We start from the raw sequence: 16073 nt of genomic DNA, 5'->3' as shown, positions 1-16073 counted from the left end.
CGCATGTGGCTGTTAAAGAAGCCATCTGCAGTTTCTTAACACTGCTGCCTCAGGCAGCTATCTATCAACAGAGATAGCTGCTGGAGATGGAAGTTGTCTCTGTCACAAAGATAGCAATTACCTTATGCCTACGTGCTGAAAGCTTAACACTTGAGTTAATTGGTTTTAACGACTGTTACCTGCTGGGAGCAGGAGGGCTGGGGAAGCCGCCCAGCCTAGCAGCCCTGGTGAAGAGGCTGCAGGAGGAGGGGGAGTGTCTAAGGCTGGCGCCGTTTAGGGCTGCGGGGGGGAGGGTCCTAACGCTGAGGGTGGTTTAGGGCTGCCGGGGGTGGGGGGTCTAAGGCTGGGGACAGTTTGGGGCTGCTGGGGGGGGGTCCAAGGCTGGGGTCCATTTGGGCCTGTGGGGGGAGTCTAAGGCTGCTAGGCTGGGCAGCTTCCCCAGCCCTCTTGCTCTCAGCAGGTAACAGTAGTGGGCAGAGGGTCTAGGGCTGGAGTTGGGGGTGGGGTGGTGGTTTGGGGCTATTTTGTGTTCAGACCCTGAAACATTTAAAAAATTGCAATGTGGCTCCCAGTGAAAAAAACAGTTGGACCCCCCTCTGCCTTACACATTATAAAGACAGCCTCTGTGTCTCTGATATCCGTAGGAATCCCAGGCAAGCCACTTTATAGTCTCTGGTGGTAATTTTCACCCCTCACTTCTCTCTTTCTCCCTTTTGCCCCTCCCTTCTCTTCTATGTAGTTGATTTCTCAGTTTTCATTTTTGTTTGTGACTCCCACCAGCCCCTCCAGCCTCTGAGTGTGGGGTTTAAGGCAGGTGCAGGGCGAATGGTTTGAGGATGCGTCTTTCCCCCAGCACAACTCAGATTAGTATAATAATAAACTACAACAAATAAACAGTGTCATTATTTTATTAATGTATTTTGCCTTTTTACAGAATAACTCTTAACAGTTAAATGTGAGGGGGCACAATTTTATATTCTTGTCTCAGATGCAAAATCAGCTAGTTACAGCATTGCTTCCCCTCCCCCAACACACACCAGTCTGAATTGCCTTGGGTCACAAAGTCTTCCTGAATTGTCAAAATGGGTCCCCGTCCAGAAAAGGTTGGGAACTGCTGATTTAGAGTATCAAAAAGTAGGGCTAATGCTAGTAAAAACAACGTATCAGAAAAAGTCTAACGCTTGGCTTTAATTTATTTACAGAACCCAAGAACCTTTTGCCTCTAAGTATGGCAGGGGTCAGAAACGCTGCAGAGAATGTGCTCGGACAAAAACTTTTCTTGTCAATATACCAAATCTAGTAAAGTGCCCCATTAAATTATAATTGAAATCAGATTTAAATAAGCTTTGATTTTTTTAAAAAGCATAACATTTATTATTTATTAGAACAATCAAGTTTGAAAATGAAATAGCTGCACATAACAGAACAAATCCAAAAATCAATAGGTACTCTAGTTAATTTACTTGAAGGGAAAAATACAATAATTACAAGATTTAAACTAACCCAACAGCCAATAGCTCACATATAAAAATTGTACTGTAATAAATTGTTTAAAAGTTTGTCAAAGCATCACCTGACTGGTGTAAACACTAGCATATCCATGAATTATTCAAAGACGCAAAAGATTCATCGATGAAAGTGTGCAACACTACAGGCCATTCCATTGTGTCATCAGTCATTAGGGTTACCACGCCTCCAGGATTGTCCTGGAGTCTCCAGGAATTAAAGATTAATATTTAGTTAAAGATTACGCCATGTGATGAAACCTCCAGGAATATTCCCAACCGAAACTGGCAGTTTTAGTCAAGATCAGCATGAAAAAGTTATTAAACATGTATTTTATATCACAATTTGACTCAATATACAAAGATACACAAGTCTCCCTTCTGATTAGGAACCAACATGAAAATACAAATATTTATGTATGTTAAATTAAAATACAAAAGCTCTTTAAAGAAAGTTTAGCTCTAAGTTTTCCCAACGCTACAGATTTTTCAGTAATAATTAGAAAATGGTCAGTCAACCACTGTCTAGCAGGGTAGGCACCTGGGTTTGTGCAATTAAAGAGTCAGCCTTAAAGGGCATGTGCTGCCATGGAAATATAAATGAGAACAGGAGAGGAGATACAGGGCCTCTGTCAGGCAAATCAGAGAAAGCAGAACTGGGAAAAGCACCACCATGAACATTTGAACTACGTTATAGTATGGTGGCCATGCTTTGTCCTCTGCAGAACTCCCATTCCTTTGACACACATAGCATTATCTAGCCCGCTTTTTGATTCTCATGAGATCTAGCACTCTGCAGGGTATGAAATGCCATCCAGTGAACACCCTGAGAGATCACGTGAAAATTGAAAGCATTGTCAAAGCTGACATACAGAGGAAAAGTAGTTAAGACCACATGTTGGAGAAAGTTAAGGTTCTGTTTTGGAAGTACAAGCTTTTTTAAAAAAAAATTAGAAAAGTTAATTGTTCTCAAGATCTTTAAGATCTGAAAAAACACACACAAGCCATACCACATGCTTTGTTTTTGTTTTAAACTGCACTTGAGGTCTTGCATGTCAACTACATTACTCAGGATAACACATACAGCAACCTGCACTTTCAAATTCCATTTTTGATCTCTGCTCTGTTCCTTCAAGAAGATTCTCATTAAGTTTGTGTTCAGCAACGATATCCTCTACACGAGTTATGTAAAGTAAAGATAACAACACTCCAAGGAACTGAAAAATAAAACAGCAAGTATAAATAGGAGAAAAAGTACTGCTTATACAACACCTCTCACTCCAAATTGTTTATATGTAAAACCTGGGGCCTCAAGACAGCACAACCCTGGGAAGGGAAAATTTTGGGGAATGAAGGAAATATATTTATGACCAGCTGATATTTTTAAAAGATACTTATGTCTGTGGTATGGAATGTAGAATAAGTCTTGGTGGAAACAAATTAGTGGAAAGAATTCAGGGGAAGTGGTTAGGGATCACCAAAAGGCAAAATATGACACTGCTGTCACAAAAATCCAGCCACATAAGTTTATAGAAAGCATAAACTTTAAATAAAAACTTGTTCATTGACTATCAAATAAAATCCCATTTTGTCTATCAAGGTAATGAACCAAACATTCCTTTTAATGGACAATATAATGACCTACACTTACCTGTGGAAACAATATGCCAAACAAGATGCCTGCCATGATGCTGTAGTTGTCTAAGAACCAAATGAGGACTGCATTTGTGCATCCTCGGATATATATAATGTGCTGAACACTCAGGCGCTGTAAAATAATTAAATATGCATTCAAACAACACTTGTTTATTATTAATCTTAACAAAATCCAGAAAGAAGAAACATGAAATACTCTATAATTAAGAGGTAGAGATCTTTTTAATTACCTCTCTGTCAATAGTTTTATAGCCACACATAGTGTTCATTACATCTGTCTGAAAAGAAAAAATAAATGTCAAACAAGAATCACAAAAGAAAATATGGTCTTACTTTTCACTTAGAGTTACGTAAAGACAACTTCAAAATTTAGAGTGAAGCCCTAACTCTTCTCCTCACAGGCTCTCCTTGTTCAGGTAGGAACATGTCTTGTGCATGGAATCAGAATGGATGGCTAGGCAGTTGCACATGAGGGTGAGCGGCTAGTTGTGCTTGCCAACGAGAGCAATCAGGAAAATGTATTTAAAAGACATGAATATCATAAAAGAGGCAGGGGCTTCTGGTGTCCGTGACCCATAGCCAGTGAAATTTATCATGACCAAAGAAATCACTGTCACAGGGAACAGATCACTGTGAGACAACTAATGGAAGACAGTTAGGATCGACACAAGTTACACAGTTTCTACACTTGTGCTGTATCACTATCAGTAGGCTGACCATGGCTTCACGCCATGCAGAGAGATGGTTTTACTGCATCAGTGTAATGGGGTACATAAAGTTCAAGCACACACATGTGCAGATTGACACAAAATGACTTACTTTGAACTAACTTTGTAATGCAGGCTTGGCTGAAGGAAAGCATAGGTGCACTATTTAGCAGGGAAGGAGAGGCAGTAATAGAAGACACTAAAGACACTGAGGTGTTTTGGTACCTGTTTTGCTTCAGTCTTGACTAAAAAAGGTAAATTGTGACGTAATCCTTAATATAACTAACATTAACAACAAGAGGGAAAGAACAAAAGCCAGAATAGGAAAAAAAACAAGTTTAAGAATATTTAGAATAAGTTAGAAGTATTCAAAGGGACAGAAGGAGCTAGCTGAAGTAATCTTGGATCCATCTTTGAGAACTCATGGTGGGTGGCTGAGGTCACAGATGGTTGGAGAAGAGCAAATATAGGACCCTATCTTTACAAAGTGAAATAAGGAGGACCTAGAGCAGCGTTTCCCAACTAATTAAACCACAGAACACTTTTGGGCCTAGAATATATTGACAGAATACATACATTCCCAGGAGAAGAGGATGGAGAACAATTTCATACTGAAAAATTGCTGCACATAACGCTCAAAACTTGATTTAAAAATTTTAGATGTCTTTTATTTTACAAAGTGCAAAATATAAAAAGAGAAAATGATCTGAATGAACAACAATTTCCTTCTGATAGGAGGATGGTTAGCAAATCTATAATTAAGTATAAAATGTAAACATTAAGTACAAACCCAAAACAAAACATCAATATAACAGCCTAAAGGAGGATGGTCAGTGTTGGGGTTTTTTTGTACAAAAAGGGGAAGGACAATATTGTTCGAAAAGAGAACCATGCTTCCTTAAATTGTAAAAAAAACTTTTTTATGAAAAAGAAATACAAAACAAATTAGGGATAGAAAAATATTTTTAAATTTTGTGTTTTTATAAATGTGTTGTTTTTTGAAGAAAACTACTGAAAAATAAAAATAAGTAATATTTGACAGGTGTTTTGGTTTTTTTTAAATGGGAAGAGTGTCTTTGCATCTTTGGAGGCAACTGCAGATGCGGAATCGACCTCCTAACCAGAGTTGACGCACACTCAGCAAGACATGGCACCAGTGGGGGGTGGACGAGCTCAAGTCTGGCTGGTGCTGTCTCCCTGTGTTTTGAGACACAAGACCTACCCTCTCGTACCTCTTTTTTCTGTGAGGCACCAGCGATTGAGACCTATGCCCCTCCAGGCCCTGGGTGCTTGACAACAAAGCATGGTTCCATGGCAACTCATCCTTCATCAGCACCACTGCTGAGCTCAGTGCTGGTGCACTATGCACCAAGGATGAGATGCTTGGTGCTAGGCCAAATGAGGCATTTTCAGGCTGAAGTGCTGCCTACTTAAGGATGACTCTCAGGCAATGAGCCCTATCCTTCAAAGTCCTGGGCTTCAAAGTTTTGCACACAGTGCAGTGATCGCTCTCATAAGACTCTCCTAAACACATCAAAATGAAGGATGGGGATTGCTTTTGGGCATACTTTTGCTATGATCAGTACAGACTTTAAAGCCCCAGGCATGCCCCAGCACCAGGGACTCAAGGGAGGGGAAGCAACCCTCCCAAAAGCTATGATAATTAACACTAAATACTAACACTAACTAACCACTAATTACAACTATTTACAAAATAATCAAAATTATAACACAACAAGAAGTCCTGTGGCACCTGATAGACTAAGAGATGTTTTGGAGCATAAGCTTTCAGATGATGAAGCGGGTCTTTGCCCACGAAAGCTTGTGCTCCAAAATATCTGTTAGACTATGAGGTGCCACAGGACTTCTTGTTGTTTTTGAAGATCCAGACTAACATGGCTACCTCTCTGATATTCATAATACAAAGACTAACAGCTACTGCTAAAGCACTTGCTAGGACAAGGGGAGGGAGTTCCAGATATCAGTCACAAGCGGCAAGAAAGAACTGAGGCGGTAGCCATGGCTCAGCGGTGCCTATATTGAACAGCTTGAAGGCGCCACTCTAGGGCTACCTGCACACCAACCCAAGGGCTACCTGCTAGGGGAAAAAAAATCTTCTGGCTACCATGCATGTGCGTGCCCATACACCTAACATGGAATGTACATGAACAATCACTCAAAGAAGAACTATGTATTTATTTTGAAGCTGCGAGATGTTTCGTGCAATAATCAGGTAAGCATCTGTCCCATTTCTATGAGGACAGTCCTGTATTTCAGGTGTCAGGAAGGTGTCCAGCTTATTTTACCAAAAGGGTTAATTGTCCCATATTCACACCCCCTGCCCTTCCCCCAGTTGAGTACAGCCACAGTCACAGATACCAGGTGCTGGCCAGAGAGCAAGTGCAGCATGTCTTGACTGGCCAGATGTGTACGCAGCAGCAGTAGAGGGAGCCTGGGGCCCTGCCATATGATAAGGCAGTTGGGACAGAGGAGGGGGTAGTGTGTCCCTCGACTCACTCCTTGTTTAAGATTTTAAGGGGACCCCGTGTCCCTTTTTGGGGAAGCTGCCCCTCCAGCCAGGGAGACCCCTGTGGAGAGGTAGCTCCATCCCCACTGTGCAGCCCCGCATGGAACTGGGGAAGCCCCGTGGGGCAGTCACCTTCGGCAGCTGGGGAGCCCTGCCCCAGGGCAGGGCTACAACCCTGTTCCCTGCTCCCTGTGGCATCAGGCAGCTGGGAGTCTACAGCCCCATTCCCGGCTCCCCGTGGCTTGGGGAAGCCAGGAGCCACACCCACAGGTCTGCAGCCCTTTTCCCAGCTCCCTGTGGTATGTACATGGATACAGTTGGTAAATGCTGACTTTGTAATGTCATATACCTCACTGCAAGACAAGAAAAAAGCTTTTGCATTAGAAACCATGAGCGCATAGCAATCTCCCATTATAAACTTCTGGCTAACTTCAATTCAGTTAAAATACATATTTTTAATTTTTTCACCTATTAGTTATAAAAATGTAGTACATCTTTTTAATGGGTGCTCGGTAAACAATGTTATTTTGAACGTTTGTATTGCATATGTCTGATTGATTTCCACTGAACTCGCTGAAGTATGAGCAATTTTACCAGGTGTCCCCTATTTGGCATAGGGAAATATGGTCACCCTATGCAATAAGTATCTTCTGATGAGAACAACAAGAAGTCCTGTGGCACCTTATAGACTAACAGATATTTTGGAGCAAAAGCTTTCATGGGCAAAGACCCACTTCATCAGATGCATGAGTGCGGGGGGTGGTTTCAGAGGCGTATTTAAAGAGTGGGGTCCCAGTAAAAGTGAGGGCCAGAGCTGACCAGGTCTATTCAGTCAGGGTGGCCCAGGGGACTGGCAGTGGCCAGGAAGCTGTGGCCTGGCCAGGACTGGGAAATGGCAGCAGGCTGGAGAGCCCCAGCGGGTCCAGAAATCCACATACAGGCTGGGAGACCAGCAGCCCAGCAGCCAGGGCCATGGAGCCACAGGCAGGGATCAGGAAGCTTTTAGGACCAGTAGCTGGGAGCAGTTCCACAGGCAGACAGGGAGGCCGGGAGCAGGGCTGAAAGCTAGCAGGGAAGCATTGATCTACCCAATCTAGTAAAATCCATGGTTCAGGACCACTCAGATCCTGGGACTGCTAAACCAGAAAGGTGCAACCTGTATTAGTGTAAATTAATTAGAATCTGGATTGTTCTTTATTGGTCACCACCATCCCTCTGCATCCTCAACTTAAACAGTCAGTTTCTGGTTCTTGTAAAGCCCCCATTACTTCAATACTGCAAAAAATCATATCTAAAACATTTACATGCAATGTATTTTATTACTCTCAAAGAGATAAAACTAATAATATTAATTGCTGAGTTTTGGATTCTGAAACAGTCTATCATTTATGTTTTTTAAATACGAATTTAAATATTTTCCTTTCAGTTCTCAGAAACAATGTAGGTTAGGCACACAAAATGGAAAATAAACACATTTGTATATAATACACTCATCCCTCCTTAAATGAGTAGTTTATTTACAAGTGTTCGCTCAAATGAGGGACACATATACTTACCTTTTGTTCTCTGGACGAGTGAACTCCCCTCACTAATACGAGCCTTAACCCCTCCCCACGGCTCCAACCTACCGCAGCCTGACACCCCCGCCAGCCCTGCAGCCCCAACCCACCGCAGCCTGACCCTCCCACCAGTCCCGCAGACCTAAACTGCCGCAGCCTGACCCCCGCCCCCACCAGCCCCACAAACACCAAACCGCCAAAACCTAAGCCGTCACCACCCAGCAGCCCCACAGACACCAAACTGCCACAAACTAAACCACCCCGCCAGCCCCACACACTCAAACCACTGCAACCTAACCCCCCCGCCAGCCTCACGGACCTAAACCACCACAGCCTAACCCCACCAACCCCGCAGACCAAACCCATCGCAGCCTTAACCCCCTCGCCAGCCCCACAGACCCAACCTGCAGCAGCTTGAACCCTGCACCCTCCTGTGGACCCAACCCGCCACCATGTTTTAACCCTCCTTCCCACTCATATCCTGAAGCTGCCCCCAGCCTTTAACCCTCCCCAACCTCAGATTCACTTACCTTTCAAAAGCAATGCCACCTGCTGCCACTCTGAGCACTTGGAACCAATCAGAGACTTTTACACATATTTTAATGGGAATTTAATGTCCCTCTTACAAGTTTTCACCTACGAGGAGAAAGTTGGGAACCAATTGTGCTCGTATAGCGAGGGATGAGCATATATGAAGAATATAAACAACATACAACAAGATTCCTCAGCCAATTACTGCAATTTTCTTTAAGAAGTTGTTTACAGACTTTCACAGGAAAACTAATTTGAAGAAGTGAATAAAAAGGATGATTTATATCACATGAGAATAAGTTATCTACAAATAGATCTTTAACTGGATCTGTGCAAAGAGTAAACATTTAGATTTGGCATGACAAACACAATATAAAAGACAGTCTGGTAGCCTTTTATCCAAGTCAGAGAACTATAAATACCCAGGTATGTGAAGAAAGATTTATGCAGTAAGTACAAACGCTAATACCAGAATCTCTTATTTCAAAACTAATTTGGTCAGGAACAGAAAACAGGGAACTACACAATGAACAAAGTTGAGATTCTACACTGTTGAGAGTCTCAGGAGGGGGTATTTTTCTGTCTTGCACACAGACACAGCTTCCAAAAAGTCAAAAAACATGGGAAAGGGATTTCCAATATTTTTAATTGCACACCATTTCCTTATCAAAGGGTGTTACACATATCCTTCAAAACAACAGGACTAGTTAAAAAATGCTTGTGATCTGCGTGATAGATGTAGAGACTGTTCAAATCTCTAACCCAGTGGTTCTCAGACTTCACTGCACCACAACCCCCTTCTGACAACAAAAATTACTGCATGACCCAAAAGTGGGGATGAAAGCCTGAGCCCCACCATCCTGTGGCTAGAGGAGGAGAAAGCCCAACAGCTTGGGCTCCAGGCAGGAAGCCTGTAACCTGAACCCCAGTGCCCAGGGCTGATGCCCTCAGGCTTTGGCTTCGGCCTGGAGTGGTGGGGCCTGGGCCTCAGCAAGTCTAACACCAGCCCTGTCAATCCCAGTAAAATAGGATTGTGACCAATGTTAGGGTCCCAACCCACAGTTTGAGGAGCCCTGCTCTAACCAAATCAGTACTTTTGGAAGGGTTTAGATAAAAAAAGAAAAGATAGTTTCTGCCTATCTGGCAGCAAGCTGACATTCACTGATTTCAGCCATGTAGCAGAAAAAGCAGGGGTATTTTTAAGCCATTTCGACCAATTTTGATGCTGTGTGTCAGACCATTGAGGAAAGAAAAGGTTAGATTCTCATTGTAAGTATGCGGGTTTCTCTTTGTTCAGGATAAGTTGCTAATTAAAAGGGTATGCGACATGTACACACACATGAATACAACTTACCAAAAGAATGCATATCTTGCTAAAGGCAAAGCATGAACAGTCATAACAACCTTGGGGAAGCTACACTTAGCATAAAAACTTAACTACTATGAAAATCTGTTCCTTTCTGCTTCATTAACATACTCCCCAAGACTCTTAAGTGATGAAAGGTTACTTTTAAGAGAATGGTAAGTCATTTAGGACAGTTATTTTTCTGGGAATCACCAAGATTTGACATAAACCAGAAAAAATAACCAGATCAAGTAGAGCATACATACCTTATTTCTGACACAACAAGTATAAGGCACTCCACAGGCTAATGGCCCTGGTGCAGAACACTCATGGTATGGATTCATTGACCAGTCTGTAAAATCTTCCCCACCACAACACTTAAACTTAAAAAAGAAAAGAAAATGGTCTTAATATTTTTTCTAATAATAGCAGAATTAATCAACTATAAAAATGAATTCATTTTAAGAAAGCTCACGTATCAACAAGATAAGAGGCAGAAGCTTGTGTGGCATTTGCTTGTCATACCATTGATTCATTAACAAAAGTTATAGAAGAGCATGTCCCAAAACTGTAGTCAAATTCACAAATAAAACATAAAAAATGGTAATGAAAAAAATAGATTTCAAGTATACCTAATCAGATTCAACATTTCAAGAAAAGAGCCCAAACATAATTTATAGAGATTGGTAAAACCAAAGGATTAGAGGCAAAATGAAAGAGGAAAAGTTCTCATCACGCTTGCTGAGGCAGTACAATACTATTTTTTGCACAAAAGTGTATATCCAAAGGAAAGCTTCTATCTGACTGACAAGGAAGGAAAAGCTAAACTGAAAGATCTGGTTCTCTGTTGATGTACATACGCCACTAAAGGGTAGAGTTAAAGCTGGAGCTTTGTTTTGATTAGCAGATATGAATGTGTGTGGTACTTCTTTGTACATGTGCGTACATCACATTGCCCCTCAAAACAGAAAGAGTATTAAGGCAGCTAAAGAATCTTGTTCCGGAAACGCAGGATCCAACCTCAATATGCTGTCTAATGAAAATGTCTAGCAGTACTATGGATTTATGACATGTCCCTCCGGTGTTCACTAAGCCATTACTCTAGGTTTGAAAGTAAAGTAGCCGGTACTCAGTACCAACTCTATTTTTGAAAGACGCTAGACCCATCATTTTGGTCTGAACGCTACCAGAAAACATTTTTACAATCTTTTTTTTTTTAAATTGAAACATGGAAATATACCTATCTCATAGAGCTGGAAGGGACCTTCAGAGGTCATGAAGTCCAGTCCCCTGAACTCACAGCAGGACATATCACCAAGTGTGGATGATTTATTTATTTATTTTAAATCTTTTCTGCCCCATCAAAGGCGGAACTCAGAACCCTGGGTGTACAAGGCTAATGCGCTGACCACTGACTTATCCCTCCCCGCAAACTTTGAGCTGGTCAATTTTGACCAAGTTTCTGTCAAAAAATTAATTTAAACACGGAAAAGATGTGCCATCTAGGGAGATTCCTGCAAATTATAAAAAACAGCAGAACATTTTCAAGTGATTTAATTAACAGAATAAGACTGTGATCCTGCAAACCAAACAAAAATATTAAATTTATAGTGGTGCACTTAATTTAAACACTCCCTCCCCCAATTCTCCCCATATTGCTTTCTTTTTCAAAATAAGGAAAAAGCATGTGTTTATCATGGGTACTTACAGTCACTGTACATATACATAACTATTTGTAGAACACAGAAACTCTTAGAAGAGTATGAACTAAAATCAGAAATTTTCTTAAAGATAGTTTGCGTTTGACACTTTTCCATGCTAAATTTGTTTTTGAAAAAACAATGGCATTTTCCATAATGAGTTTAAATAATTTGTGTATCACCCAGAGACATTTAAGAAAATGTGTTTGGCACATATGCTATTAAATACTGTTTGGCTGTACTCAACATAATTTCTGTTTTCTACTAACAGATATACTTCCTTCAATTAGCATTTCAAAAATATGAAAAATTTGTTTAAGCAAAATACTTCATAACTTTTTTAAGCAAGGCCCAATCCAAAGACCATTATAGTCAAAGGAAATCTTTGTATTTTCTTCAACAGGATTTGACTCATGCTCAGCGACCCAGATTCACATTCAGAGGTGTAAGAGTTGCAGTCTGCATTCCTCACACCTGGTCTTTTAAGGCCAACTAGAATTCCGTAAGACTGCCACCAGCACAGAATTTACAGGATATTTTCCAATTCACAGAAAGGAGTCTGGTCTCCCTATTAATGGGAGTTTGCTCAACACACTAATGGAAGAATACACTCTGGCTATGTCTACACTAGCCCCAAACTTCGAAATGGCCATGCAAATGGCCATTTCGAAGTTTACTAATGAAGCGCTGAAATACATATTCAGCGCCTCATTAGCATGCGGGCGGCCGCGGCATTTCGAAATTGACGTGGCTCGTCCAGACGGGGTTCCTTTTCTAAAGGACCCCGGCTACTTCGAAGTCCCCTTATTCCTATCTGCTCATAGGAATAAGGGGACTTCGAAGTAGCCAGGGTCCTTTCGAAAAGGAGCCCCATCTGGATGAGCCACGCGGCGGCGAGCCGTGTCAATTTCAAAGTGCCGCGGCCGCCCGCATGCTAATGAGGCGCAGAATATGTATTTCAGCGCTTCATTAGTAAACTTCGAAATGGCCATTTGCATGGCCATTTCGAAGTTTTTGGCTAGTGTAGACACGGCCTCTATGTTCTTTATTTTTGAGTGTGACTGAGGGTTGGGGGAGTATTCTCACATGTTCCCTTCTAATATTAGTTTTAATTAAACATTTCCAGAATAACTAACCTGTTTTTGAACAAAATCCATTATGTTTTTGAAGTCCAGATCATCATAATAATTCTGAATTCCTCTTCGGATATTGTCATTTAAAAAATCAATTGTCTAGAGGACAAAAGCAAAATAAAATTTATCACTTAAATACTCTACAATGGTGTTTAAGACTCAAGACCAATATTCCCTCTAATCTTTTCAACCCATGTGCACAGCTTTTCCATGTAAGTGCAGAATAAATTTTACATGCACCAATGCACGTGTGAATGTGCACCACCAGAAGAAACAAAAAAACCTGGCTGTGGGCACTCTGAAAATCAGCTGGGTGGCATTTGGATCTCTCTTGAGCAGCCACACAATCACACAGCTTACAGGAAACCCTGCTCAACACCTACTGGTAGAGTAACTAATGGGCATAAAACTAGCCCAAACAGATATTCTGTCATAGTAGATGTGAGCTACATCTACACGAAAGAGACATTTTGAAAGAAGCCCTTCTGGAAGATCTCTTGCAAAAGAACTTCTTTCGAAAGATAGCATCCACGCAGCCCCCGCTCTTTCGAAAGAACAGGCCAGGTATCAAATAATCGGACACCATGAAGACTGCTCTTTCGAAAGAAGGGCCCTGTGGAGTGTTCTTGCTGAAACAAGAGTGGAAGAGCGCTTTCAAAAGCAGTGCCGCATTCTTTCGATTTACTTTCAAAAGAACGCTTTTTGTGTGTGGACACTCGCAGGATCTTTTGAAAGAGCCCCTTCTTTAGAAAAATCTTTCAAAAGAACTTGCTAGTGTACACGCAGCTGTGGATAGGAACTAAATTATGTCTTAATCCTGTAAAGACTTATTCACTTGCTTAATTTTAAGCACGTAAGTAATCCCATTGATGTTACTGCTTAAAGTTTCAGCACGTGCACATTTTTGGATAATCGGTATCCTAGATGTCATTTTTTATGATAATATAAATAACTAACCTTGCCTAGCTTTTACATTGCATTTTTCATTTTATGACAGGGCCAGCCCAGAGGCAGCTCTAAAAAAGCAGAAATAGCCTCAGCTAATCAAGTATCATCATAGGCAGAGTGGGAGCAGCAGAGAAGAGGCTGCCATAACTCAATGGAGGGCCAACTGTCTCCCTTTGAGGATGCCATTGGCCTTTTAAAAAGCCTTCCCCTAGGGAGAGGGGAGAGAGAGTGGAAGACACGTTAGAAGAGGAATGAGGAGGTTCAAACAACCAAGGAGAAAGTTAAAGAGTGGTTCAGGCATCATGGCAACACTAGAGACAGCAGGAGAGGTGAGCAGCTCCTGCAGGGAGTGTTTGGAGCTCCATGTCCCCAGTAACCTCAGGGCACAGCTGAAGGCTGTGGGGGACTGCGTACTCCTCCCAATCAAACCAGGGGGCTCCCCCTACCTGTGCCCTTGTCAGGCATCAGGCTTTGGTCCCTGGGCTCAAATAGGCCCCACACCGTGGATTTGTGGACTGAGCAGATATCTGGGGCCCAGGAGTGACCCAGACCCTGCCACAATCTATAGCCCACAAAGCACTTTACAAAGAAGGGAAACATCATTAGCATCATGTTACAGAAGGGGAAACCAGGGCATGAAGAAGTGATTTGCCCTTGGTCATCCAGAAGGCTGGTGCCAGAGAAAGATGACCTGGGCTATTTCCCAAGACCTAGTCCCATGCAACCTGATCCTCAATAAGCCAGCTCAGATTGTGCACTGGTCATGAACCCTGGCAGCTCCAGGGCAAGGGCCTGCGAAAGGCAGCCCTCCCAGTGAGAGGAGCTGCAAAGGGTACATTTGCCACGTTTTATTTTTTGAACGCTCTCAGAGAACTTTTCCATTCAGCTTACCCAGGACACCTGGTCCAGTTGTGGGAAAACACTTCATCCAGTTCTTGGGGATCCTAAAACTCAGTGCAACTCCAGCTACTCACTCAAGTTACTTTATTAGGCTTGTAACAGCTCCATGGCCAGGCTCAGATGCAGGTGATGTAAGGTACTATAACTGCACATCATGTCATTCATACACACAGTATATGTACATTTTTCCAAACTACTAACATCTATAGTTCTTGAATCTAAATTGGTTTGTACATCGTAGAGATTGTGTAAAGACCAATCACTTTGCGGACCATGTAAACGCCACCTGCTTATGACCACACCTTAAATATATTACAAGCTTATCAGTTCAGGGTTTCCCACTCATCCTAACCATCCCAAAATGCAGTGTTCAGCATACAGTCTTCCACTCCCCTGTTCAAAGTGTAACTTTGTACTCATATTAAGTTATATTCAAGTTTACCCCATGCCCAGCAAGATCTATGTCACTTATACTGACAGGACTAGCTGAATGAACCTAGAAACACTCTGTAAAAGGGATGCACAAAATGGAACCAGGCTTCTTCCTGCTCTACTTTTCTTGCTGCTGGACATCCCATCCTCTGCCTTCCTAACTTCCTTTGGAGCAGAGGTGGAGAACCCCTGGCCCACGGTTCATATTCAAACCGCAGCTTGTCTGGATTCAGACCCCAACGCTTAGTCACGTCTATCACTTGCAGGTGCTGTAGATACCAGGTTTAAAATACAAACAGAGAGCGAAATTTGTGACTCGTCCGCATTATGGAAAGAGGCACTGGGAAAGAGAGAGGCTGAAGGAGCCAGGTTTGAAGTGACGTGGGTCTCCGCAACTAGGGAAAGACTTCATATTGTTCACAAAGAAGATACAATAACATGAGAAGGAAAGGTATGGAATCCCAGAGGGCACTAGGTGTCTAGTGGTTAACATGCTGGAAGGAGCCATTACATGGATGTCTCCAGCATGAGGCGAAGAGACCATCAGAAGTAGTAGTACCAAGACTCATTATGAATCCAAGACTAAACAGAAGAGAAGGAAAGACTCCGTATGGAATCCCAGGGAGCGTTGGTGTCTACTGGCTGCTGGAAGAAGCCATTACTCAGTCAGAAGTACTAGGGGCTCGAGAAGAGAAGGAAAAGTTAAGGAAGCATTAGAAGATGGAAAAGTTGAAGAAAGACGGAACCTTGAGACTATCTGTTGGCCCCACTAAAGAATTAAGAGGCATTCCCTTTCCTCTTCTGGTCAAGAAGCCCTAGCTCAACTGCCTGTGTGTGAGTTGGAAGGAACAGAGAGAGCCCACAAGCGCCATTGCTTCATAGGAAATTGTCCCTGGAGCCACTTGCTTTGGGAAGGAAGCACGGCCCTGCAGGGTGAGCACAGGAAATGGTTTTTAACCAAAGAACGTCTTGGGTTGAGGGGTTACTTTTTAAAAAGGGACAGAATGAAGCACAGTTCCAGCAGGGACCTCTCAAAAACGTAAGCGCTGCATGGCACCTTGGGGACGGGAGGAGCCCCGTAAAACGTGAAGCACCAAAAACAAGTTTCTTGTGCTTGCCTGCTAAATCCT

General features: G+C 42.4%; 1 protein-coding gene across 1 annotated transcript in view; it reads right to left on the bottom strand.

The window, feature by feature from the left end:
- Window positions 1-892: 892 nt before the first annotated feature.
- The window catches only part of TSPAN15 (tetraspanin 15), a 39829-nt gene continuing 24648 nt past the window's right edge, over window positions 893-16073 (bottom strand). Inside the window, exons 4-8 of the mRNA XM_075000244.1 lie at window positions 12667-12762; window positions 10097-10213; window positions 3392-3439; window positions 3157-3273; window positions 893-2722 (exon numbers count right to left, since the gene is read on the bottom strand). Coding sequence (XP_074856345.1) covers window positions 2570-2722; window positions 3157-3273; window positions 3392-3439; window positions 10097-10213; window positions 12667-12762 — 531 coding nt within the window. The 3' untranslated portion in view covers window positions 893-2569. The remainder of the gene's footprint in view (window positions 2723-3156; window positions 3274-3391; window positions 3440-10096; window positions 10214-12666; window positions 12763-16073) is intronic.

Source organism: Carettochelys insculpta, chromosome 7, assembly GCF_033958435.1.
Source record: "Carettochelys insculpta isolate YL-2023 chromosome 7, ASM3395843v1, whole genome shotgun sequence".
Classification (NCBI taxonomy): Eukaryota; Metazoa; Chordata; order Testudines; family Carettochelyidae; genus Carettochelys; species Carettochelys insculpta.
This window is presented reverse-complemented; position numbering and strand designations above follow the sequence as displayed.